Raw genomic sequence first — 27,143 nt, 5'->3', positions numbered from 1 at the left:
TGAAAATGCTGCAGTGTGTTGAGCTGAGAACAGTTCAAAACAATGTGTCTTTAAGCAAATTTCTAGGATGCATAATATTCTGTTCCATACAGTAATGTTCTTATTACTCAGGCTTTAAGACCTATCCTGCTTGATGACTGTTTAACTCTGAGGCGGCATCCTTGATGTACTGAAGTAAATCTCACTGAACTCAGTGGGACTTACTTTTGAATAGACTTGGACAGGATTTTGCTGTAAGACTTAACAAGAGAGAATCTATAGAGTTGTGGAGGGCAGGATGGAGCACCTGTTCACTTCTTGTTTCATTTCACCCAAGTACACCATGGATTCCAATCCTGATTTGATTTTCCATGGTTGCTGTAGGGACAGAGCAAGGCTGAATGAGTTAAGAACCCCTGAAACAATTACTCTGACAAAGCAAACCACCAAAGTTTTCCTGAACAGTAGGAACAGTAGGCCAGTATCCATACACTCTGTGATGTAATCATATACTCATTGTAATCATTGATAAAATCTCCATGTATGCAGTTCAAATAAAAGCTGCCACCAAATTTGCTTAAGTAACAATTAGTCTGGCTATTTCCTTTTATTTGTTGTTGCTATGTGCTGACAGGTTGTCTTTGACTTCTGGTAACCCTATGAATAAAAGCTCTTCAGAATACCCTGTCTAGGACAGCCCTGTTCAACTCTTCTAAATTCCAATTCGTTTATGGAGTCAATCCATCTCATGGAGTCCCAGGTCCAACACTCTAACCACTGCTCTACACTGGATTTCAATTACGTAGCTGTACCATTGGTTTAAAAAAAACCCTTAAATTTAAAACTAAGATTTTAATTTTACACTGCTTGGTGGTTTATTTATCTTCTTATCATATATTTTCCATGTTGACTTTGCTCAGAATGCTATGCAAAAATTGCCTTGAAAATCATTTACTTATTGCATGTGTTGAAAAATGGTATGTATGAATGCTTTATAAAACTTCCGTAATTCAGAAAGTTCTGAAGAACCTATTCATAAACATTCTCTGCTTAGTGCTCACCTTACCTCATACTATTTACCTACAGAGATGGATACTTCCATTGGGTTTGTGTTACAGGTTGCCTGTGGTGGTTGTCACATGCTAGTTTTTGCCACACCAAGGCCTAAAGAATCAGGAACAATACAATTACCCCAAAATGAAAACAGTTTGTCTGCTGCAGCCTCTGAAATGGCTGGAGATGCATTAGTGATCGATACTTTTCATCAAACGTTATCAGCACGTTTGCGACGGAGAGAGAAAGTAAGTGTTTGGAAAAATCAAGTATATGCCTTAGCAATTTTTAAAAAGTCTCAGAAAATTTTCTGATGAAATTTAGGGGGATGTTTGTACCTTTCTGGACTTGAAGTGTGATTTGAATTTAAGCAGAACACTAGCTGAAGGAAAGTGGAGAGCAGGATTCTTTTTTTATTTTAAAATAAATAGTTATTTTCCTGTTTTATAATGCTTCCATTTAATAAAAAATACTTCACTGAAAAGTAGGCATTTAATGAATTCTAACCTTGTAAACAGGAGTGATGGGAATAAACTCCACTGCCTCTCTGCCTGCCATGGTGACATAGTGATCACACACATTTGCACATCTCTGTCAGGTGTAGTTTAGGTTCTGTATGCACCAGAACAGGTACAGCCTGATTGTTCCTCCCACTATAGACCTATGTAGAGAAAGAGCTAAGGTGAAACCCTTGGAGTATCCCTACTTTACTTAAAAAATTAAAATCTCCAGACAGCTGTACCTGCACAGAGGTTTTGAGTAAAGAGATTCAAGATTTGACTTTGTAAGTCTCTGGGAATTTTTATTGAAGGGGTAAAGAAGTACCTAAAATAAAATAGTCAGTTTTCCTTTCTGCTGCCTATGGTTGACTGATATTTCTCCTTTCTAGCTTTCTCTAACTTCTCCATATCTAACCTGGTGCTCTCCAGTTGTTTTGGACTGTCATTCGTCATGTTTCTGACACTTAGCTATGCCTCCGGGGGTTCAAAACATCTGGAAGGCACCAGATTTGGGAAAACTGTTCCAACTAAACAAAGACTAAATAATCTGCAATTTAGAGGCATAGAGTTTAGATGGCCCATACCAAATGCAGATTAAACCTCCCTGCAGTTAATGGAAATTAAAGGCTGGTATAGTTGCCAAGTTAGGATGTAACTACATAGTCCAGTGGGGTGCCAGTAGGTAGAGGATCTTGTTCGCTTTCTTTGACATATCCTTTATATCAAAACCTAAATATCTAGTACCTTTATCCCCTTTATCTAGTATCAGGGATAACTCCTGTATAAACAAAACCATTTTCTTATTGGCAGGGACTGATTATTTTCTGTCATGCCTCACTGCTTATTATATTACATTGGCTCTAGGGAAGTAGTAGTCTTTTATCTCAGCAGATGACAACATAGGCCACTGAGCTATTTTAGCTGTCTTAAAAACTTTTTAAAATATACTCTCAGTTGCTAACAGTCTGTTAAATCATTACTTATTTTCCTATTACTGTATTTACTCTGGGTGCTCCCCTTGTATGCTGATTCTTTGCATCTTTCTTGCTGTATGTTCCTAGTTTGACATGTTTACACAGCCTGGTTGATTACTGGGCCATAACTATTTAATTTTGAAAAGCAGATGCTGTCTCATCCTACCAGCCAATGTGCACAGTCTTTTGTTGGCTAACTGTTGAAGTGACTTAAAAGTTGCTCTCTTTTCTTTGAACTCTTTCACAAGGAAAAATCACCAGAAAAGTTCAACCGACTGGTACGAACACTTCCTCCACTGGGAGAAAGTTCCCCAAAACCTGTACCATGTGTCAGCAGCAACACTCTTCCCCTTGAAATACACAGAGCCAAAAGTCCAGATCCTGATGCAGCTGATGGAAAGAAAGACACTGAATCTGCTTTGGATGATGAAACAGGTGAGCTACATTTTGTTCACTGATTTTCTGCTTTGTCCCTCTGAATTGGTTGTGCTTACAGAACATTAAGGGTCCTTAAAGCTATGAGGTAATGGCTGAATAGTGGACTGCTGCTTGATGAATTAACTGTGATACTAGTTAACACAAAGACAGGATAAGTTCAGTAAGTTTTTCTGTACTTCCCTAAATCCTGGGCAGAGCTACCCAAATGGTTATGGGTTAAGTTATATGTTAGGAGCACAGCAGATAAGACGTGGAGTTGTCATGATCAAAGTTGCACCCCCATTTTCTCGGTCCACTGCTGATCACATGGGGCAAGCCAAATAAACAGGTACCCCTTATGGAACTCTGCACTCATTTGTATACATTGTACTTACTGAAACTAAATTACTTCTCACAGCAGTTAGAACTGACAAGAGTCTTCATGCTTCATTTCAGTTTCAGTCGTTATATGACTCTTTAGGCTTGCTTTTTACAGAAAATAAACCATTTTTTACTGTATACCTTATGCTTTGTTTTAAAGGAGATAAGAAAGAGGAGAATGTTGAAGAGGAGAGTTCAACAGAGGATGATTCAGATGAACACGAGGGCAAAACTCTTGGGGACACCACAGATGTCTTGAATATGGTAACTCATCTATTAGTAATTTTATGATTTCCATAGATTTGTGGAAGAGGTGCTTTCTTGTAGCATGGCTGGCATACTGATTCATTACCCGTGTAACATCCACAGGAGTCTGCTGTATCAGTCTCAATTTATGGACACTGTTAGGACAATGAAAGTCTCCGGGCCTTGGCTTTATAGGCTGGTATCAGATGCCTCCTCTTGATATCTGAAACATTGTCACGGCATACATTGCTTGTAATGTTCAAAGTGTAGGACAGTCTATCTTGTTTAATTTTTCCAAGTGAAGCATATTCTCTACAATAATGTCCCAGCTCAAGTTATGTTAACATATGCATCGGTAGTTGTTCCCAACATTCCTCTCCTCAAGCCATCTTATTCTGTGTTCATTAAAATTACCAATATATGGGTTTTCTGCTAACAGTAATAATCGTTTCAGTGCCTTTAGTCAAATAATGAGTGACATTGGAAGCTGCTTTATCCAGTGTCAGACCCTGGTCCATCTAGCCTGCTATTAATATCATGACTGGAAGTGATTCTCCAAATTTCAGACAAGGGTCTTTTTCAGCTGTATCTGGAAATGCTTGTGGTTGAATTTGAGTGTTTTTTGTGAGCAAAGCACATGTTCTGCCACTGAGTTACAGTTCCTTGTTCCTGAGAGATTTAAAAAGTTACTATTAACATTTGTTCAATATTGGAAGCAGTTTTGAAAAATTAACAAATTAAAAATTCATTTACACAGATATATGATCTGTTTACAGCTTCTGTGCCAGAATTCTGTTCAGGATCCAGAACTTCCTCAGTATGAGATGGCCCACATTAATTTTAAAAAGAAGAATCCTCTGTGATTATTTTTATACTTCAGGATAACCAAAGATATAAATGCTCTGAAGGAATAATAATGTGATCTGAAAGACAGTTGGTAGAAAGGAATAGGATAGGAAGTTCCACATGTAAGCTTTGGATAGGAAGTTCCACATGTAAGCTTATCAGACATGCATACATTTAATAGGTATCTTTTTTTTTTTGTTCTGTTTGTTTTCATAAGTGTTGCATCTCAACTGGTTTCTTTATATTTGTTACCAGCAAAGCCTTATTTTGACACTAGTGTCCTCAGGTTCATGCATTTCTCCCTTTCTCCTCTGCTGCTGCTATAGGGAGATCAGAAACTTTCACATGCATTTTCGATTAGCAACAGTTTGCATTGTGCCCAACCCCTAAACTGCAGCTAAACTTAATTATGTTTGTTGAAAAAACCCAACCTTGTAAACCCTGTGACAAAATTGGTGACGTAAACTAACTACACATAATTGGGCCAGGTTTGGATACAGCACTAAACTGAGATTAATTTAAAACAGAATGTAAGGTTTCCATTCACGTTGCAGCCTCACAGAAATACAGTAAATTAGCATTGTATCTCAATGAGGTTAGTGACTCCACTGTGGTTCTACTGGGTCTTCTTGGCTTAAGTGGCATGAAAAATGCCCAATTTGTTTAATTCTGGATTAGCGTAAATTGCTCCACATCTCTTGTAAAAGAGACAGTGAATTGTACTAGACTGTTGAAGTGGGACCCAGCAGATCTAAGATTCTAGTCTCCACATGTCCGTGAAGCTCACTGGGTGACTTTGGGCCAGCCACTGACTCTCAGCCTAATCTCCAACACAGGGTTGTTGTGAGGATAAATTGGAGAGGAGCACAAGTATATAAATTACCATGGGTTCCCTGCAGGAAAAAGTTGGTATATGCATAGCATACCATAGCATAAATAATTTTCTCCAGTGGAAGAGTTTGGTTAGCAGACAAGGGGGAAAGGCTTCTTCCTGAGATCCTGCAGAGCTGTTTCTAGTTCTGGGTAGACCGTAGTGAGCTAGACAGACCAATTGTCTAACCTGGCATCAAGCAGCTTCCTATTCTTCTGTGATTCTGGTACTTCAGACTAAAAGCTAATTATTTGAAAAGTACTTTGAGATCTTTCAATTAGAAACAACAAGCTGTTCGTATGTAATTCATAACCACTAGTTAATTGCTGTTACTGACTTACTATCAAAACATTTTTCAGACTCATGTGATGAGATTGAATCCCAATGACCAATCTTTAGAACTGGTACCAGTTCAAAAACAAAAGGTACTGTCCCTCTATATATGACTTTTATTTAAAAATGTGTAATTTTTCTATGGCCAAAAATGTTAACTGGACAATAAATAGTAGACCAGCTGATCCATTAAATGCCGTTTTGAAACAGCTGAATTTTCACTGCATTTAATAGTAGTTGCATGAAACAAATAATAGACAACCTTTGATTCAAGCAATGCATTTAGGCTTATATACAAAACAGTTGCTTCAGTTTATACAAACTTATATGGAATGATGGGGGCACAGTCAGTGTATTATAGGACTTCATTTTTATTCCTTTTAGTGAAGAAAGGGGTTGTGCATTAGGTATTAAAATAATGACTCTTGAATGTACTCCAATGGAACAAAAAGTATTTAAGTAATGCTGGGAAAGTGGGACAAATCAAGAGAATCTTTTTTATACTTTTCTCAAGTAGAGTTCCTACGCATTATAAAGATTTCTTTATCACTGAAGGAAAGTGTAATTTGTATTATTTTATTTGGGAAAAATCCTAAAGAACAATGGCCATGATCTAGCCTAAAAAGAGCCTTATTCATATCAATGGCAAAGCAAAGCACATCATTATTTCCTAGTGAATATTAATGAGGCTTAAACATCTGTATATATGGCTGGTTTGTGTCCAGAATATTGTGTTGTGATTTTAAAGTTTAAATGCAGTTTGTAAATGTGCAGGACAAAAGGATGATTAATAACATAGCTTCTTTTGGAGGGGGGACGTGGCCACTAATCCTAGATTAAAATCTACAGTTCATTCTTTTCTTATGGTTCTGGACTTCTTCCACCTAAAAGAGCTTCACCATTGCATCTATGAGCAACAGAATGTGTGGACAGAACTGTGTGCAGTGGGTGTGCACATGAGAAATCTGTACTGGGGCTGTGAGAAGTACACAGTATATATATAGAAAAGAAATTTTGAAAAAAGTGGGAGTTACAGGATGGTAGTGTACATGCTCAGAAGTGGATGGTTGTATACACATGTTGGGGTGTGTAATATCAAATAGCAAGAAAAAGTGAATTTCACAAACAATTTGCATATTACTATAACAAATTTTATGGCTACAGAAACAATAGGAACATATTTAGTATAGCATGGGAATTACTCAGCTATATCCAAAAGTGCCTTGTACAAGTGAAAATACACTTCCACTTGCTGAAAGGCAATGGCTTCCCCACATCAAGTACCCCAACTTCTCCCTCCCATTGTGATCTCCTGTGGCAAATTCTGCCCCATTGCAGATGGACCTCTGATCCTCAGGAGCAGTCTTTTATGGGGCATGGAGGGTTGTAACGGAGGGAAGGGTGCTGAGAATCTGTTGGACAAGTGGAGGGCTAGTCATGCTTATCTGAATCTGGCCCATATTCTGTTATCTTTTAAGTTTTCTATATTTAAGTCTCTTTTCCATCTGACAAGTTACTTACCTTCCTTTTCATGTTCTTCTTTGTTTATGTGTTAGTTTTTGTATTCTCATTCATTCTCATTTTTTTCTTAATACTTTTTTCCCTTTCTTTCTTTTCTTTCTTGCTTCTCATGTGGACTAGAAGAAAAATAAAAATGTGAGACTGAATATTCATGGTAACGGTGGAATGAAAGAGTCTGGTCTTATCCAACTTCAGGAGGGCTTGGAATCAAATGAAATGTCTCCTCAGGTGGAGCCTATACATTCAGAGTATATTGGAAACGATCCTCATGCAGAAAAAAGCTGCTATCATGCTTTCATGAGGAAAATTAAGGCTGGCAGAAAGTATTCAAAAAGCAAACCTGAACAGGCATTTACTGGTGGTCCAGTGCAGTCTGGCACTGAACAGACTATTAAAGGAAAATTTAAAATACCAAAAAGGAGAAAAGTGGATCACATACATTCTAGATCAATTCAGCAAACAATGCCATGCAGCCTTCCAAATAATAATCAGGTAGAAAAACTACATTTGGCTCATCAGGAAAATAAAGCAGAGGCTAAAGAAGTGAAACCTGACAAATATGGGAAATATGGGCAAGGTAAAGAAAGCACTGAAGAACAGAGAGAATTTAAACATAAAGAAAAATTCATGAAACAAATGGCAGTAACTGTGTCATCATCTTCAAGTGAGGAAACAGATAATGGCTCAGCAAACTATATTATTCAGATAAACCAGTCTAATTATGGAAATATGGCAACAAGAGCAATGGATACAGAAGACCAAATTATTAAGTGGGAAGAAGATCAAGATGCCTATAAAGAAAGGAAGGTCTTTGAAGAAATCAGTATGCAAAGTCAGAGTGAAGAGGTGGCAAATATAGACAATATATCAGGGAAGGATGCTCAGGTGGAAGAAGAGAATATTGAAAGTGATCCAGGCAATGAGGAAATGATTGGGGAAGAAGTGGAAAGTGAAGGTGGAATGCAAGATGAAAACACTGACAATGAATTAAAATCTGTAGGAGAGGAAGATGAAAATGAAACTGATAAGGACTATAAAGAAGATGGTGCTGTAGATGATGAAGAAAATGAAAATCATGAATTACACTCTGAAGTAGAAAATGGTGATAGGATGGAAGATGTATTGGAACAGAATCTCGAAATAAGACATACTGAAGAGAAAGATGACACAGGTGCTGAACTGCAAGAAGGAGAAGAGGAAATTATAGATGAGGTTGAAAAGGAAGAAAAATCTGAAAATGCAGAGAAGGGTGAAGTTGTGGAGGAAATTGGTATAGTAGAGAAGGAACAAGAGGAGAATGATTGGGTGAATGAAAAAGAAAAGGAGGGGAATAAGAATGAAAAGGAAGAGAAGGATGAAGAAAGGGAAGATGAGAAGGGAGGAGGAGATGGAGAGGAGGTAGATGAAGAAGGGGAAGAGGAAGGGGAGGAAGAGAGGAAGGGGGAAGAAGGGGATGGTGAGGGAGAAGAATGGGAAGGAGAGGAGGAGGAGGGGGAGGAAGAACAAGAAAGAGAAGACCAGGAAGAGGGGGAGGAAGGGGAGGAGGAGGAGGAGGAACAAGAAAAAGAGGAAGGGGAAGACCAGGAAGAGGAGGTGGAGGAACAGGAAGAAGGGGAGGAAGAAGCAGAAGAACAGGAGGAGGAGGTGGAACAGGAAGAAGGAGAACAGGAAGTAGAAGAGGAGGGAGAAGAAGGGGAAGAGGAGGAAGAGGGTGAGGAAGAGGAAGAACAGGAAGAAGGGGAGGAAGTAGAAGAGGGAGAAGAAGGGGAAGAGGAGGAAGAGGGTGAGGAAGAGGAAGAGGGTGAGGAAGAGAGTGAGGAAGAGGGTGAGGAAGAGGAGGAGGGGGAAGGAGAAGGGGAAGATAATGCTGCCGAAGAAGAGAGAGAGGAGAAAAACGAGAATGAGGAAGAAGAGGAGGAAGAAGCAGAGCAGGAGGAGGAGAGGAGAGGGCAAGAGAAAGAGATGGAAGAAGCAGGAGAAGAGGAAGAAAAAAATATTGAAGAGGGGGAGGAGGAAAATGAAAATGAGTCAGAAGAGGAGGAAGGGATGGAAACCACATCAGGTTCTAAAGAGGAGCAAGATGAAGAAGCGGAAGAGGAAGAGGAAAGGCAGGAAGTGCACAGGAAAACCCTAAGTCATAAACATCAAGAAAATAATAAAAGAAGAAAACAGGAGATAAACAGTAAAATTAAAAGCTCTAAACAAAGAGTGACATCTAAACAATGTGTGGCAAATGGCCTACAACATTCGCAACAGTTTTGGAACAATGTGCTTCCCCATTATTTGACACTAAAGTAACCCTCAGAAAGGCTCAGAGTTTACTACACTTTCTTAACACACTTGGAAATTTCTGTCTTAAATTCTGCCTGTGAAAAACAATTGTCGTATCACACGCTGTGAATCCAAACCAAGTGATGTGATGTGGCTTCATTCCCAGTGTCTGCCTTGCACATTAGTGCAATCACAGTGTAACTATTTGGAGCATTGCTGCCTGCATTGCCAGAGAAACAGAATTGGTGCAGGATTTTTTGCATGTCACACCCCTCCTGCATATCACCCATGTCTTCCTACTTTAGATCCAGTGTATGCAGAGAACCTGACTAGCTCATGTTTGTTACTGGCCACAGGTATGACTGCAATAGCACTTTCATGCAGTGTTTCAAAGTGTTTAATATCCTTGATATGTTTGACTTGTAATCCCTACAGCAGCTTTGTAAGATAACTCCGTGTAATCATTGCCATATTGTTAGGAACAAAGATCTAAGAGAATAATGGCATCTTCATTACTGAGCTAGAGTTCAGTGCCTTAGAATCGGTGGCTTGGATCCAGAGTCCTCCTTCCGCAAATGGAACGGCTCCCTCTTCCTACAGAAACTTCCGTCTATTTCACTGGAGCATTTTTGCTGCTGAGTTCCTTGGGGAAGTCAGGATTTTATGACCCTCCTTCAGTGGTGTGCCTGTATCAAGTGGAACCTTATTCCAACATCTCACCACATACCATTGGCTAGTAAGACACAATAAAGGTAAAGGTAAAGGTAAAGGTTTCCCCTTGACGTTAAGTCCAGTCATGCCTGACTGTAGGGGGCGGTGCTCATCTCTGTTTCCTAGCCGAGGGAGCCAGCATTTTTCCGCAGACAGTCTCCGTGGTCATGTGGCCAGCATGACTAAACACCGAAGTGCACGGAATGCTGTTACCTGCCCACCAAAGTAGTACCTTTTTATCTACTTGCATTTGCATGCTTTCGAACTGCAAGGTTGGCAGGAGCTGGGACGGAGCAACGGGAACTCACCCCGTTGTGCAGATTCAAACTGGCGACCTTTCGATCAACCAGCCCAGCAGCACAGCGGTTTAAACCACTGCGCCACCTGCAGTCCCAAATTTAATAATTTCTAAGAGGGGGCATACTAGGACCTATTCTGTTCATTCTGCTAAAGCTTGGGTTAATGGGAAAAAGAGGATTAAAATGAAGCCCTTTTGGTTTTACAGATCCCTTCTAGACACTTTATTTTTGAAAGCTATTATCCCACCATAAGCATTGAGGCCTTATGCTATTTTTAACTAAAATGGAATTTCTTGCCCTGGATAAGCATACCGATTGTGTCACTGAAATATGAATTCCATATTAAAGTACAGCCATCATCTTGCAGTAAACTAGTGCCCCTGATTCTGTTCTTGCTCCTCTGTTCTCAGGATCCCATTTCACTGATGCTTAACCACTCAATGACATTGCCACAAACTTCTGTCATGTTGTTTAAGGCAGCTGCTGCCTCTGTTCAGGTCACAATACTCAATGTCTTAAAAGTGTTTGAAGTATGAGTTGAATTACGGAGTGATGTTTCTTGGTCTGGATATTTCCAAAATTGGGTTACCTTTTAAAATCCACTGGAATAAAAAAATCAACAACCTGGGCTGGCGTGCCCAAGTTAAGGAAAAGGGATGTATGAACTGGCCATTAAGCCAAAGTGCTCTTACATAGTTAAAAGAATTAAGTGAATGTTAATACTGCTTGACAGATCTTGTTGGTCTATTCATCCAGAAAAATAAGTCCGGAATAGTAAGTGAAATCTCCTTTCCAAACATATCTTACTAACTCAAGTTCTTGCTGCAGGTACTGTCTCTTTTTGTTCGTCTTTTTTTTGCTTCCATATCGCAGGGGACTGAAGAAGTTGCCTCTGCAAATTGGTAACAGGGTCAAAGAGGGACTATTAAAGTGATAGGAAGGGAGGGTAGTTAATATTGCAAAATATATAAATAATTAAAAAGGTGCGTAAACATGACTAAATAACAAAAATTAACAAAAGTAAATGTTTTTCTTCATGTAGCAACATCTTTGAAGAGACAAACCGTATATTTTCTTGATATTTTGAAAAATAGGCAATTATTCTAATCTTAAACATTTTATACGTATGCACTGATGGGTGCATCTGGTTCATTGCTGCTAATGGGTCTTGTATGTGAATGTGTTTAGAATTAAGGCATCCCTATTTAGTAAATACAGTGTAATGTTTGGGCAGTTGAAGGGAATTGGAGTGAGGGGAAGAACCATATGCTTTTATTTGTTTGCTGAGAGGCTGCTAAAATGGTATATGGCAAAATATAGATTATAGTTCCTTTTAAATTGAAAGAGAAAAAGAAAAGTGTACAATTTCAGGGCATTTTATTTGAATTGCTTATAGTGAGATTTTAAACAACTAGAAAGAGTTTGTTGTGGTATTAATAGTTGTGTTGGCTTATATTTTGTCTTTATTTTAGAAGTGAAAAAAATTGGGAGTGTGTTCATCCTGCTAAAGACTTGAATTTAGGGACAGAATCCATACAAACTAGGATAAAAGAGCATATGTGTGCACTCTGAGGAAAGCAGAATTTCTATCTACAGACCTCAGAAACTGTTCTAAGTTTTTGAAATTCAAAAGCAGTTGCCCTTTTGGAAATTGCCTCAATACAAACTTAGAACTTTCATTTATTTTTTTAAATTTCTCACATTGTTCTTTTGGATAGTTAGTGATCAATTCCATGGACAGTATTCAGTGCTGCCCACATGGCCACTAGTACAACAAGAAGCTAGTGCTTTGTAAAGGAAGTGGAGACGAGTTGTACAGCTCATTTCCAGAAAGAAACAGGTCAGCAGAGCCCTCAGAATAGAGTTTTGCTGACATGTTTCATTCTGAAAAGAGTGTTCCAGCTTATTTACAGGATTGTGCTGGCTAAGAAGTGCTAGCTTCTTGTCATACTAATGATGGGCCCTGCTGGTGCAACACAGTGGAAACACAGTAGCAACAGCAGTCCTGCAATTTTGTGGAGAGTAAATAGTCCGAAACTTACTATCTCAAAGAATAACAGTGGGTAATGTGTGTCACTGACATTTTTGTGACAATTTAGCAACTGCATTACAGCACACCACTGAAAAACTGTAATGGTATTGTATTCATAACAGGACTCTTGGAAACAAGCACATCTAGTTTGCTTTCTGTCATTACTTGCTGTCATTATTGTTTAAAGTAGAAATCCTCCAGTTTGAAAAACTGGATCTAGTTTCTGTTTTAATCAGGAAAGATAAACTAGCTTTTGATTTTACGCAATAATCCTCTTCATCTCCCCCGACAGTCAAAAGTAAAGAGATCTTCTACTTGTATTAATAGCATGTGGTTACTCTGATAATCATGTAACATTTAAAAGTATATTGAGTATATGGGGGGTTATGCGAGATTGTTAATTAATTCAAAGCAGATGTAACAGATATGACTTAATACTTTAACGTATTAAAGCCCTAAATCTGGATTAGCTTTTCTTTATATCTCAACTATCACAAATGAATGGTATCTATTCTGAAGACTAATACAATTGTCACTGAAAGGTATTTGTTCATGTCAATTAATATTACTGTCTTTAATTCATGCACATATAATTGTAAATAAAGGTGACTACCTGGAGGGAAACATTTACGAAACTTACAGCACAGTCCTGTACAAGCATAGTAAAATTGCAACACCTGTCCTATGGTTTAATTACAGGCTGTAAGAGCTTTTAGGTAAAATATGTTGGTATTTTGTGACCACATGCACTTGTGTTTTTGGTCTGATGCTGCACTGAAATGTAGCCCCAGAGAAGTTCTCCAAAATGGAGTGTGGCCTTCAGGCTAAAAAACGTTCAGTGCTCCCAGTGTACAGCACTACAAGCCTTAAAATCGTTACACAGGTTTCTTGCAAATAATTACCATGGCAATCTTGCTCAGATTAAAATACCTTCAGATGTTTGTTCTATCCCTAAGCTGTGCCATTTAACCCATTTCAAAGTATATTTCCTCATTCCGCAAAACTTGTTTTATAGCATTGTTGAATTTAAATATTGACATATATTTAGATTAGATTAAAAAAGGATCCTAATATCTGCATCATTGTATGAGGAAGAATAGTTTTGAAAATGTCATACGTATTTCTTATACTAAAGGAGAGTCCATTCTCTGGCAAATCCATTGGGATTCTGTTGTTGCCTCCAGTTCAGACTTAATTTCGTTTGAGTTGTTATAACTGCAGGACATGCAGTTATTATTGTGCTTCTTGAATGGTTTCTTTACATTTTCCTGATATTTCACAGCAAGAGATTTCATTTTTTCATAGACGTTTTCATGTTATCTCCAAGCTGGTATCTATTTTTTTAAAAAGTTGAAACCTTTTTGTATTGAGTTAAAGGACTACTTTCTTTCAAGAGCAAATGTCAGAGTATGCATTGTATTTTAGAGTCACAGAGAGGATTTAACTTGGCTTGACTGCAATGTTTATGGAATTTTGTATAAACCTGCCCTAATTTAATGACTTGCATATTTTACAATAGCATTTGCAAAATTCCTGTAAAATATAGAGGAGTTGCTGCAATATGAGATGCTCGCTGGGAGATAAGGAGATGAATTCGAGACTCACTAATGTGGCAGTCTGCAGTCTGAGCTGGAACTCAGTTGAGGTCATTGGTTAGGACAGTTTTGCAATATTTCTGCTGCTCCATCACTTCTCAGAAATCTCTGTAAATGGTTTTCAGTCCCTTTAGAAAAATTCTTTAAATTTTGAAATTCTGGACTGCATTGTCTGGCTGGTATGAAAGACTGCTACATAATTAGGAAGTTGTTGTTCATTCTGATGATCATGGGCTGTAAAACATGTATTCAATGATATCACAGAATCAGAAATCATCTGATGAGGAAGAGAGTGATAGTGATGCTGCTGAAGAAGAAGACCATGAAGAAAAAGAATGCATTGGCAATGAAGACAGGAAAGAACAAGATGAAGCAGAGCATGTTGATAATCAAGCAACTGAAAATAAGGAACAGAGCAATAAATCATTTGAGAGTGAGGAAAATAATCTGACGGCTGTAGAAACAATAGAGGTAAACCATTAATTCATATCAAGTTTCTTGGGAATGTAATGGTAAATATCTTATTATCCATATCAGTGTTAGTCAATAGTCCTGAAGATAGTTTTGCAATGTATGTGCTACATTTTCAGATTTTTCTGTAAACAAACTTCTTAGACTTCTTTTAAAGAACTGATTTAAATACTGGAGTTCTGGATTGCAGTATCTGAAAGTTTGATATAGGGCTAGGAAGCTTTAATTAATTCACCTGAACAAAGGTTATAAATTTTTTTCTTCAACAACAGGATCAAAAGTCATCTAATGAGGACGAGGAAGAGGTTGAGGACGAGGAGGAGGAAGATGGCATTGATGATTACTATTGTGAAAAAAAGGATACAGACAAACAGGAAGAAAAGGATAAAGCAAAACATGATGATCAAACTTCTGAGGATGAGGGACACAGCAGAAAATTATGTGAGAATGAGGAAAAGAATCCTATGACTACAGAAACAATAGAGGTAAACCATTTTTCTGTTTTCAGGTTGGTATCTCTTGGGCATGCAGTAGTTTATATCCTATCATATCATACTGTTAATAAAATGCCAGAATGGAGCCACGTATTTGCTCTGGCATAATTTGCTCAATAGAACATTAAACATACAAATTCAAGAGGTGCAATGTAGACTTTACCACATTTATTTATTTATTTATTTATTTATTTATTTAGCAGCATCAGAACAGAGGGGCAACAGCCCTCCGCTTATCTATGATCCATCAGTAACTTAACAGAGGTTGGGAAGATGGGTTAACAAGGAAGCAGCATGCAGTTGTTTCAGTGGCATGCCTGTAGGCGTGGTTGCAGGCTACATTTCATTAAGGCATGAGAACCTAGGAAGCTTTGAAGAGACTTCAGAAGGAAGGAAAGAGGTGGTGCCCTGTGGGTGCCCTGGGAAGCAGTTTCATGCATGCCGGGGTGGCAAGGGAGAAAGGTGAAGCCTATTGAGGTGCAGCAAGATCTTTGATCCTTGGAGGACAGTGAAGCTGACAGTGTGAAGATCTTCATGTATGAGGATATAAGGACAGGGTGGGGAGGGAGAAAGAGGAGGACTCGGAGGCAAGAAGAGTGGTGCAGACCCTGGACTTGATGTCTTACTGGGGCAGGGATTTAGAGTCATGCATATGTAGTGCTTCCAGTTGTGAATCAGGTGACTCACATTTCTTTACTTCTCCTGCCTCTTCAATGCACCCTGCCATCCTGTGCTTTATAATTGCTCCGGAATTCTTGATATGTTCAATAAACAAAATTAACTGCTTGTCAAATCTGATTTTTTAAAAGATACTCTGAGCATTCTGCAGGCAGCCCTGCCTGCCTGTGGGTTCCCCAGTGGTAATTAGTTAGCCACTGTGTGAATAAAATGCTGAGACAGAGACTCACTCTGATCCAGCATGTCTTTTCTTATATTCCTAAGCATTTTGTTTTATATGTTTTAACATTACGATTTCCTTCTTTCTCCCCACCCTTCCTTCCTTCCTTCCTTCCTTCCTTCCTTCCTTCCTTCCTTCCTTCCACTTTTAGAAAGAAGAGGCTATTCCAGAGGATGACACAACTAAGCAAGGTGGGAACAAATGTGCCAGTTTATTTTCTACATTTAACATTTTCACCTGTTTCTTGAGAAATGATATTGAGAAATGTTGGCTTCTGTTCAGAAATCAGAATTCTGTTTCTAAAAGGAGTTCCAGCCCTTTGTTGATTGTTAAGTGTAATGTTCTACCTTTTCTTCTGGGCTTCCATGGCTCAGCTGCAGTTCTTTTCTCAAAGCACAGCTTTTCGGATAAAGTGATACCTCCAACAACCCTGTGAGGTAGTTAAGCTGTGAATTGGCGAATGGCCCAAAGACACCCAGTGAGCTTCATGGGGACTAGATTCCAATTCTCCAAAGTGTAACACTCTAACCACTGGACCACACTGACTACATTCACATGTCACAACAAGCCAGTATGGCTAATAACCCATAATGAGCCACTCCCCACAGGTTATTTTGGGGCAACAAACCATCCTGACCAACCCATGTCTTTTTCTAGGTGTTGTTTAACCCACCATGGGTTCTCATATTAGTTCCTTAATTAGTCCCTTTTTTGGAGTAGCTAGAAACCCAGAGAAGTGTTGAAGAGGTGGAAGCCACTGAAAACTCCCAGTTTAACACTTAAAAGCCAGAGGATTACATTGCTTCAGGGCTGATACTGTCCTACCCACTTTTGGTGCACTTGCGTTCTCTTTTTCCTTTCTTCAGTTTACAGCTACATGAAGTTTTACTTTGTCAGTTTCCTTCTACATTACCTACTGCACCACACAATCCTATTGAGAAGGTGAGACTATACAGCCATGAATGTGTACTTGCCCAGCTGTGACAGACCAACAAAAATAGTAATTTTTAAAAATACTAACATAGTTGCCAAAATATTAATCCCAGTTGCATGTTTGAACTGTCTAATTTTCTTTTTAAGAAATAGTAGTGAATGAAAAGGGGAGGTTATCAAATTGGTGGGGTGGGGGAGACAAGATGGGTTCTGCCATGAAGAACCCTGAAATATTGATTAGAGGACTGAGAAGGAAGGAGGGGAAAAACAAGCCAAGGTGAGTCTGATCATCTGTTGGGTGTGCTGTGGTTTGTTAGACAAACAACTCACATTATGTAGCTTATTTGCAGGGTGCTGTAGTTTGTTGTTCCAACTTACCCGTTGTCTTTCCTTGTGCGGTTGTGTTTTAAGCTTCCTACAATATATTGTTTATGCAATAATAAGATGAGAAGTGCAGACTGCTGCTCCTGGTCTATTGTAGGTACATGTCCTTGCCTTGTGTCAATTGGTCCAATGTTATGTTTGCTGATTGTTAACTCTGTACTGATGGATAATTCAGTAGAAAAGCCCTTTTCCATGTAGTGCATATGAACCATTTGCTTGGTATTTCACACCTCCCTTTTTTTTTTTTTTGGTACCTGTCCAGCTGGTGATACATTAATATTTTGGATGCATTAAGATAGGTAGCCTTGTTGGATCAGATTAGCATTTTTTTTTCCTTCTAGGGGACTCTGCTTTACCCTTAATATTACAGTTACTGTAGAAGATTTACATGCCCCTCTGCCCTTGCCACGCTGTCATTGTGGTCTGCTTTGTGTCAGCTAGAAAAAGAACTGAGGTCTGCCAATTTTAGAAAGAGAGACAAAACACTGTTAATGCCAACTATATTAACAACATAAAATTCTAGGCCAGTTGCAGGAAACGTTCTGTAAATAGCAGAGTTGTCTTAGATCTTATTTCATTCTTCACAGCTGTAATTTTAAAATGGAAGAAAAGCTGTATAACAGAAGTGCCTTGACATTGTTTTACCTGTTCCTATGTAGGAAAGAAATATCTCATTTGCTGTTTTTCATCTTACAAATAAAATCAAAGACTGAACACAGAATACAATCTAGGCTTGAAATAAATCCATAAATCCTGGGGACAGGGGATTGTAGAAAGGAAGATGATGTGACCCTTGAATCATCAAGCTTTGATCCCCATTAACTCTTGGGATCTTCTTGTCACTTTTTTTAGTGCACTAGCACTATATCTGTCCTGGTTGATGACAAACATCAACATCAAAGAATACACTAAAGTCTTTATCCTCCAAATGTGGAACTGTGGAATCTTTGGAGCAGAGCAGTGGGGTTATATATCAAAGATCCTTCTAGTGTCAGTTTGCGGAGCTATCAGTCTTTGAAAACTGTTTCCCTTGTGGTAAAGAAAGTATGAAGGAACAGCAAGATTAATGGATAAGAGGGAACCATTTTGTCCGTGCAGTCAACAAGCCAGCTCCAGGCACGTGCCATTCTAAGATGTGCCTATCTGTGCTACAGACCAGCCAGTAGAATCCAAAAGCTACATTCAGTGACTTGTGAGCCAAGGAAAGAGTGTAGAGACTAGCCATTGATTATTGATGTGTTTCCAGATAGAGGGCATCTTGCATTTCTATCCAAAAAATGCAGTCTTTCAGTCTTTTCCTCTCTGATATTTTTTGGGGAGGTATTTAAATAAAAAGACAGAAGAAGTAATAGGAGGCATAACATGATGAAAACATCATCTGGTAAAGTTCTGTGAATGAGGCAGGAAAAGATGTGCAACAAGATAACCTACTGTAATTTGGGATACAATTGAGATGGGGGAAAAGTTTGCCCTTTCCCAGGTTCTGGTGATCCCAATGTAAGGGAGCATATTTTGCCTCCAGCCCCAGTGTCTTCCTAATTGCATTGAGTTTTCCTTGCGGACAAGTTATGTCCTTCCATTGATGCACATGAAAGCAAGTACAGTGGTACCTTGGCTCACGAACACCTCAGTTCATGACCAAATCAGGTTGCAAACAGAAATTTTAAAATAATTGCCTCAGGTCACAAACTCCACATCGGGTGATGACCACAGTCACCACCATGTTCCCGCAAGAACACAATCACAATCATGGCCATCTTCCTCGCTCACGGTCGCAGACAGACTTGTGATCACTTGCTGTGAAGCTTATTGAATAATGGCTCCAAAGAAAGTGCAGAGCAAGCATGGGGATAAAAAGAATGTGCAGAGCGGTAATGGAGGTGTCCAGAACGTGCAGATTTTTCACCAAACTTGACCCTGCAGCTAAGAGACAAAGAACAGAGGAAACCCCTGAAGGAGATCTCCCCGATGCCCTTATGGAGGGGGACTCTCCCTCCAAACAATAACCTCCCACCCACCTAGGTTAGTGTTCTCTACTGTACTGTACTTCGTTGTTCTTCGTTACTTTGTTTCAAATTTTTGTGATTAGAAAAATATTTACAGAATGGATTAACCTTATTTACATTGATTTACATTGAACCTTATGGGCAAATTTGACATGGTTCGTGACCAAAATCGGCTCACGACCACGTTCATAAGGGGCAGAATGGATTAACCTTATTTACATTGAACCTTATGGGGAAATTTGACTTGGCTCCCACCAGAGTTGTGGAACGGATTAAGTTTGTGAGCTGAGGTACCACTGTACATAGTATTGTTGCACAGTGAGCAAGTACACGTCATTGGTTGTTTCTGTTCTACTTGTACTGTATGCTTCCTTACAAAGAGGCACTGCACAGAAAGTGCTGCATTAGCAAGAGAAGGCAACGTGTCGCTCATAAAAGCTGTGATAAACCAACACAATCTTGGGAGAGTGCCCATGCAGGTTTTGCATTGGGTATGCTGTTCCGGTGCACCTGATCCCTGCCATGTGCACAGATAGGTCTGGTTTGGCTGTAGCAATCCTAGCTTTATAAGCAATTGTTTATTAATCTAGGAATGAGCATCAGGCCAAGCACACTCTCCTTTGGCCCTCCCCACTTCAACAGTGGTTACTTTACTTTAAAGTTTAAACCGCAGCTTACTATTCTGTCCATACTGGGTTCCAAATCATTATATAAATCCAGGATGAGAGTTGTTATAGGAAACAAGGATGAGCTTTCTTATTTTTGATCAGACAATTCTCAAATTCTAAGGGTTGAGCCAGGGACTTCTTTCCTAGACACTATTTTTACTTACTTGGTCAGGCAGCCAGAAAACTAGAGGAGGACTGTGCTGTGTGGAGGTGCTCCTAGTATTGCAGAATAGTCCTCTGCTAGGAGAAAGCTCAGAAACCTCAAAGAACCTTATTGGGTGGGTTATTTCCTATTGTCTTGCTTTTATGTAAAGTATATCCTGCCTTCTGTCGCCTGTAAGTTTTTTAGACAAAACATTTTACATGCCTATCAATATTAAACCTATTCTTCTGTCTTAGCATCTGGAGTCCAATAAAAATAACTGAAAATAGGCATGAGCTAAATAAAGCTACAATTCTTGAGGTTTTGCTGCATAATTTCAGCTTAACTGAATCCTATTTACCTCCACATTTAAGAAGACGGGCTCATGGTTTTTAAGATTGTTGAAAAGAGAACTTCTAAAAATGGTGGCTAACTTATGTTATTTTTAGAGAATAAGAAGGCTGAAGTCCATACTGCAAGCAATTCTTCACAAGCCGTTACAGACACTCATGACAGATCATCTGGACGACTCCTTGAGAAGGCAAAAAGGGTAAAAAAAAAGTAATAATAGAATTAAATCCTGTACAGATTGACACAGAAGCAAACTATTATTAGTACATCTGACACATACCTGGAATCATGTAAACAACTCTCCATACTGTTTCATCTTCTTCATTGGACACCTTCCTTCCTTCCTTTTCCTTCCTTCCTTTTCCTTCCTTCCTTCCTTCCTTCCTTCCTTCCTTCCTTCCTTCCTTCCTTCATTCATTCATTCCTTTCTGGTGCATTGTTGCTAAAATGTGTGAGAGGCTGGCTCATGAAAGTAGAAACTCTGAGAAATAAGAAGGGCAAACACAAATATGATTCCTACTGGCATGCATTCTGGCTCCATAGTGCAGACTAGAGAAGTGGCATGCAAGGACAGATGCAGTTAACCAAAATGTCTCTTTCACTCAGTCCTGGGGAGTTTAGCAAGGCTGCTCACTGACATTCAGGTACTATTTGGTGAAGGGCACCTCGCTGCCCAATAGTAAGCATGCCTGAGTTAATGACTGACCAAGACCGCTTCCTGAGAGTCATATACAACATCATGTAGCAGTGGGTCAGCACCTCAACAGCCATTAATCTGTACTTGTGAATTATTAGTAGCACAACTGTATATAGGCCATAGCAGTCATGACCCAGGGTGTTTGACTGTCCCCTTTTTATGGGGTTTTGCATGTTCAAACTAAAATCACTTTTTCTGGACTATAATTAAGGACAGATGGACCTATTAATTCCCTCTGGGACTGACAAATTTTCAGGTTTAAGCTTGTACTGTCCTGTTTCTGTACAGGTTTCCAAATTTTATTTTAAATTGAAAGGAACTTGGCACATTTTATGTGCATTTTTCCAAATATGTGCATTCCTGTGCACATTTTTCAAATATATACATTACCTCAACTATTTTTCTTGCTGTAATGTAGTTTTGTGTGAACTTTTTTTTAATGTGCACATTTTGTCATGAATCATTGTAAAAATCATATTGAAACAAGAGTATTAATAGGGTAGAAACTCAGAGTCGTAGAAACATCCTGTGCAGAGCAAGAGGCAGAGACAATTGGTGCCTTTTTGCACCTCCGACTCTGCATTTTTGCTGGATGGCTGAAAATGGATTTCAGAAGGGGAGAGAGAGACACTACAGAGGATGCAGGATAGTTCATATCCTGACCTTGATGGTCTCTTCCTCTCCCTACCCACTAGATGCCCCCACTCTTGGAAGTTAAATTCCCAAACACACAGGATGTGATGCTTGGGAATTTAGGGTTGAATTACAGATCCCAGTGCAGTGAGGAGGGTTGGACTACAGATCCCAAGCTCCAAGGCTGGATCTCTGTTTCAGAGGTCAGATGTGGGAATACAGCATATTCTATGCCCCCGCTCTGCCCCGCCCCATGATGGTTAGGGTTCTATTTAGGATCCATAGAAAGCCATAGGATTACTTTCTCCATATGAAAGGACGGAGCCATTATATTGGGTAAACTAAGATCACTGTACACATTATCCAATTATCTACCATAAACTATGCATGTTACCATATTTTACTGAAAGGTAAAGTATTTTGTATTATTTGATATATTCATTATATCAAATGATAGAAGCAAGGTAGTATGTTAAAGGTATTAAATATGTGCATTGCTAGTTCATATAGAAGATCTTGCAATCACACACAGGGCAAGGAAAAAGATCTGGTATAGTCACTGAGTAGGGAGGTTAGGAAGGGGCATACCTTATGTATCTGTGTACTTTGTATCTCTTTCTGGTGCACATAAATTCTGGATAAGTGCAGTGAGAAATCTGCTTCCATTCTCAATTTTTTATAACTTGGTGTTATTGCCAGTGTACAACTTATAGTTTTCCAAGAAACAATGGTTGCTTATATAGTACCTTGCATTATGTTGGCCCTAAGCAGTTGAATGATAATATGAATGAATCTAATGAAAGTATTACATGATATAGGAGCATTGTTATTTATTTCAATACAAGCTATTATCACTTTTGGCTTGTTTAAAATGATTGTTCCTTGCTACATTCTCTTCACTTGGAGCCAGTCCAAACATGTAGAAACAGTATAGTACAACACTTTCTGGATCATATAACTTCTGACTTCCAGTGGGGAGATTTCTTATTTGGATGTTCTTTTACTTTTCTTGTTTGTTTCCTTGTTTTGTTTTATTTTATTTGAAAGAAAGGTGGGAAACAGATGTTAGGAAGAAAAGTTTAGGCCTGGAACTTTCCCTGAAGTACATTTACACACACACGATACATTGGAATGTCTGATTTATATTAGTATATGTTTGAAGTTAAAAGAATTATATGACCAGGTGTGTGATCTGTGAATGTACAAGATACTGTAATCCTGGCAAACCTTTAGAAAACTTTACAGATGTACAAAGCTGATTTTTTTTTCCAGCTGTGTGTGCTTAGGATGACAGTTAGCCAGCTTCACTGAGGTGAAAAACAATGGCAATAATTTGTTTAGGTAGGATAATTTTACAACCAATATTACTATATACCAAATATGTTTTTCATATTGAAAGCAGAATAAGTTGTTGGTAGGCAAAATAAGTTTGTTTATTTTGTGAGAATAGCCATTTGCAGTCTACTCAGATGATATAAATACACATCTGTTATCAGTTATCATACTGTTGCATAATGCTTTGTTTGTTCTACAATAACTCATTAGGAATGTTACTTCTTTAGCCTACTTCTCTTGGCTACAGTCATGGTAGTTAAATCACTTTGGTATGCAATAATATGCAAACTTCTTTGGAAGTTTGTCCTATTTAAATCAGTTGGACTTAATGCTGAGAAACTGTTACATTCTTGTTTCCTATTATCTTTCCTATCAGACTGTTTCCTTTTTGGCTATTGCATATTTTTAAGAAGTTTTAATGTACTATATTTAGGGTTGGTTATAATTTATGAGTGGTGTTTTTGGTTTCTCTTAGTTTTCTTTCTTTAAACGAAAATCTTCAAAGCAGAAGAATGCACCCAGCGGTGATGAAAACAAACTTGAAAAGCTACCTCACAGTGAGAAAGAAACTGGAAATCAAACAGGTATATCTGAGGAAAAGAGTAAAGATGAAAACCAGAACCACACCAGCGAAAATCAAAATGAGCCACCACGAGGAAATAGGGACAGAAAAGCATCCTCTACTTGTGTAATACTTTAATATTGAAATATATGATGCTTGTATATATACAATGCCACAGTTGGCAATTTGCAAGCAAATATTGCAGTTTATACTTGAAAACAATAATGGCATATATGTAATGATTATAATGATGGGGGTTGCAAAATTAGCATGTTTGGACTGATTTATTTCAATTTGGGACCAACTTCCTAGTATTTATTTGTATTTGTAACTCTAGTTATTGCAATAGCTATGGCTATCACAGTCTCACTGAAGTGTTGTGGCCTTAACTCTTAAGTGTTTTAATAAAAATATATTTTTATACATGAAAAGTTGGGAAAGGCATGTTATTGTTTCCTAAGCACTTCTACAACTGCTAGCATACTCTGTAAATGTTCTTTTGATTCAGGAAGAGAGCCAGAAGAAAGTTTATTTAGAATGCTTATTGTCTGGCTTGTTTTGACTTTCAGAGCCAAAGTTCAAGTATTTGAATGTTCTGTGTCTCTTTAGCAAGGTAACTTAGCATATTGTTTCTGTAAGTGTAATTGGATGGTTAGTGCTACTATGACTCTATCTCTGAACTAGTTTGGATAGCCTATAATGGGTGGCTAGACTTGCTCAACCGAAGGGCCACATATGGTAAATGTCAGATGTTTGAAAGCCACAAGTGGCTGCCAGTGGGTGATGGCAAGCAGGTGCCTGCGGGCACCCTGGGTGGCAAGCGGCAAGCCGCGAAATAAGCTCAAAGAGCCACATGCGGCTCCTGAGCCTTGGTTTGGCCACTCCTGGCCTACAACTATCCCTGTATTAGCTGAGTCCAGTAGGAGGAAAGGAGTTCACTGAAGTGAAAAAGTAGTACTAACTTCTGCTTTCATAATTCTGGCACTAGCTCTTAGTCTAATCATTGCAATCTTCAAGTGGACAATAAGTGAGCAAGAAACTCTCATAAAGGAGTTTCCTTTTTTTAAAGTACAGTACAAGATTCCTATATAAGAAAAAATATTAACATTGCTGTTGGTAGGAAATCTTTGAATGCACTGTATGGAAGGCATACTAGTAAAGCCAATCAATTTTTAGAAATGTAATTGTTATTTGAATGGCAGAGTGCTGCTTTGGAGATACAGATGCTGGGTACTTCCTCAGATATGTGTCCCTTTAAAAGCCCTGCACTTTCCTGCCTTTTGTCCTCATATATCTCTCATATATTATAGCAAGCAGGACTTCTACATGGCAAGCCAGAGAGGATGGTGGGCAGTAAGACTGGAAGTGCTGTTGCTTCTGACTTTGATGGTTTTTAGCTTTTAAAAAGGTAGTACTAAGAACCCTTAGTGGTGCTGGAGAACCTAGTCTTGCACAGTGTCTTTGATTTCATGAGCTCCACATATACTTGTGAATATCCTTCTCTGTTCTTTAAAATGCAGTTCAAGAAACTTTTAAAAAATCCTTAAGGGGACTATCATGTGTATGTTTATGAAAAAAATTCTACAACCCTGAGCATGTTCCAGTCAGCCATGCCAGATAGCATATGCTGGGAGTTATAGGAGTTGTTTCTGTCTAAACATGAATAGAATTGTGCCCTGAGGCATCTATGAGAAAGTGTTACTTGTCATCCTTGATATCACAGATGTGTTGCATAACTGTTGCTGCGGCTGCTGGAATTTGGTTTGGCAGTTTGAATGTACTACTTTAAAAGTGCTATAGAAACCAGCTAGACACCTGGGCAAAATAGGAATATATATACACAGAAGAATATCCTACTTAAGAAGAAAATGAAGAAAACACTTCATTTTCTATCCTACTTATGGATAGAATATCCTACTTACGAAGAATATGAAGAAAACACTATTCATAGTGTTTAAGTATGAAATACTACTAAGCTTTGCTAAACTTTTAAGCACATTTTCTACATATCTCTTAATGGTTTACTTAAGCACTTTAATCTCGTGCTCCAGTCTCTTTGGGCTGATTTACACATGGCATTTTCTTCCACATATACCATCGTCTTGGAGGCAACATGTCATCTATAATGTGGTCCTTGCAAACACTGACAGCTGTGAAAACAGACTTCCACCTCTAACATTTTTGATGCCTGCCCTAGTGCAGCACTTCCTATGCTGCGGCCCACATAATCCTTTCTGTACACAAACACACATGCTGCTTCGGAAAATAACAGAAGCCCACGTGCAGAAGACTCCCAAATGTGCACTAATCACACCAAGTCATTTCCCATCAGATATGTGCATTAAAATAGATGCAAACAGAATCGGAGAGTCCTTTCTTGCGGGGAAAAGCTTCAAACTGCCAAATCATTGTAGAGTTCTGCAGTTACTAAACAGAACTGATCTTTTCCTTCCCACAATGCATTCTCCATCTGTGACTAATCCCCATACAACTGTTATTAGGCAACAGGAAGAACAACTAAGACCCTTCACAGAACTCACTGGACCTAATTACTACCTGGGTCTCATCTTTCCTCCATAATCACAACTGCTGATGTTTTTACAAACATGGCAAAGTACTTCATATTCACTGGTGAATAAGAGCTAGAAAGTGTAAGTAATATTTTATGTCCATTAGACATGGAAAATCTAAAACACATTTTGAGTTTGCAAAGGTATTGTCTAACCCTAACCCTAAGATAACAGTGGTAACACTAGCTTGACTCAAGGTATTGTGACCTACAAAAAATCAATTTAACCTTAACAATACTGTACTGTGGAAATTCAAAGTTCCGTACTTAATGCACGTTACTATTAGCCCCTGATATGTGTTGCTCTCAGCTCTACCTGAATTCCTAAGGCATTTCTAGAAGTCCAATATTGTTATCCATTTGGTTTCAATACCTTTTGCAGTCTCCATGCCAGCCAATTGAGCTCCCTCATAGCATCCCTGGCAATGTATTATTTCTTCCTACAGTCAGATGCTCTTTATATTTGATCATTCTGACAACATATTCTGCAATTAGAAAGAATTTATTCAGGTCTTTCCCAGACCAGCATTTTATTAGTCATATGCATACAGTTCTGTGAAGAAGCCACATACAGTAATCACTTCTCTTGCAGGAAATAAGTGTTAGAATGCCATTAATACATCTTTTGGTTTGGAGTGCTGCATACATTGTGGCTGTGTATCCTGGTCACTGTTGGGATGGTGATGAGGACAATGGTACCATCAGTGTATATTGTGCTTTAGTATATAGCTGCTTGTCACTTTGCCTTCATTTTGTGGCATCCCACAAGATTCTGCTGTTTAACAACTACTTGAAAATTTTGGGGGACATTATTTTGGGATGCGAAGTCTGTCATCAGGGTGCTGGTGACAGTCACTTTTCTTTTTTTCCCAATTTAATCCAGGGAGGCAGTGAAAATTTCTAAAGTATTGCATAGGGAGGCAGGTTTCTAAAGCAGCCTAGAAATGGCGATGGGCTTGATGAAGGTGAAG

General features: G+C 38.7%; 1 protein-coding gene across 2 annotated transcripts in view; it reads left to right on the top strand.

Moving 5' to 3' along the window:
- Window positions 1-24,034, top strand: part of RPGR (retinitis pigmentosa GTPase regulator) — a 38,765-nt gene extending 14,731 nt beyond the window's left edge. The window contains exons 10-18 of one of the 2 annotated variants that reach the window (XM_044441888.1): window positions 1,098-1,280; window positions 2,755-2,941; window positions 3,465-3,568; window positions 5,627-5,692; window positions 14,294-14,500; window positions 14,773-14,985; window positions 16,044-16,083; window positions 20,475-20,575; window positions 23,517-24,034. In XM_044441888.1, the coding sequence (XP_044297823.1) occupies window positions 1,098-1,280; window positions 2,755-2,941; window positions 3,465-3,568; window positions 5,627-5,692; window positions 14,294-14,500; window positions 14,773-14,985; window positions 16,044-16,083; window positions 20,475-20,575; window positions 23,517-23,741 (1,326 nt within the window). In that variant the 3' untranslated portion in view covers window positions 23,742-24,034. Of the gene's footprint in view, window positions 1-1,097; window positions 1,281-2,754; window positions 2,942-3,464; window positions 3,569-5,626; window positions 5,693-14,293; window positions 14,501-14,772; window positions 14,986-16,043; window positions 16,084-16,758; window positions 16,835-20,474; window positions 20,576-23,516 lie in introns of those variants that run through there. The other variant, XM_044441889.1, reaches the window with a different exon arrangement.
- Window positions 24,035-27,143: the final 3,109 nt, after the last annotated feature.

Source organism: Varanus komodoensis, unplaced genomic scaffold, assembly GCF_004798865.1.
Source record: "Varanus komodoensis strain SLA01 unplaced genomic scaffold, ASM479886v1 scaffold4, whole genome shotgun sequence".
Taxonomy (NCBI): domain Eukaryota; kingdom Metazoa; phylum Chordata; class Lepidosauria; order Squamata; family Varanidae; genus Varanus; species Varanus komodoensis.
Note: the sequence above shows the minus strand (reverse complement) of the source record. Positions and strands in the feature narration are given on the sequence as shown.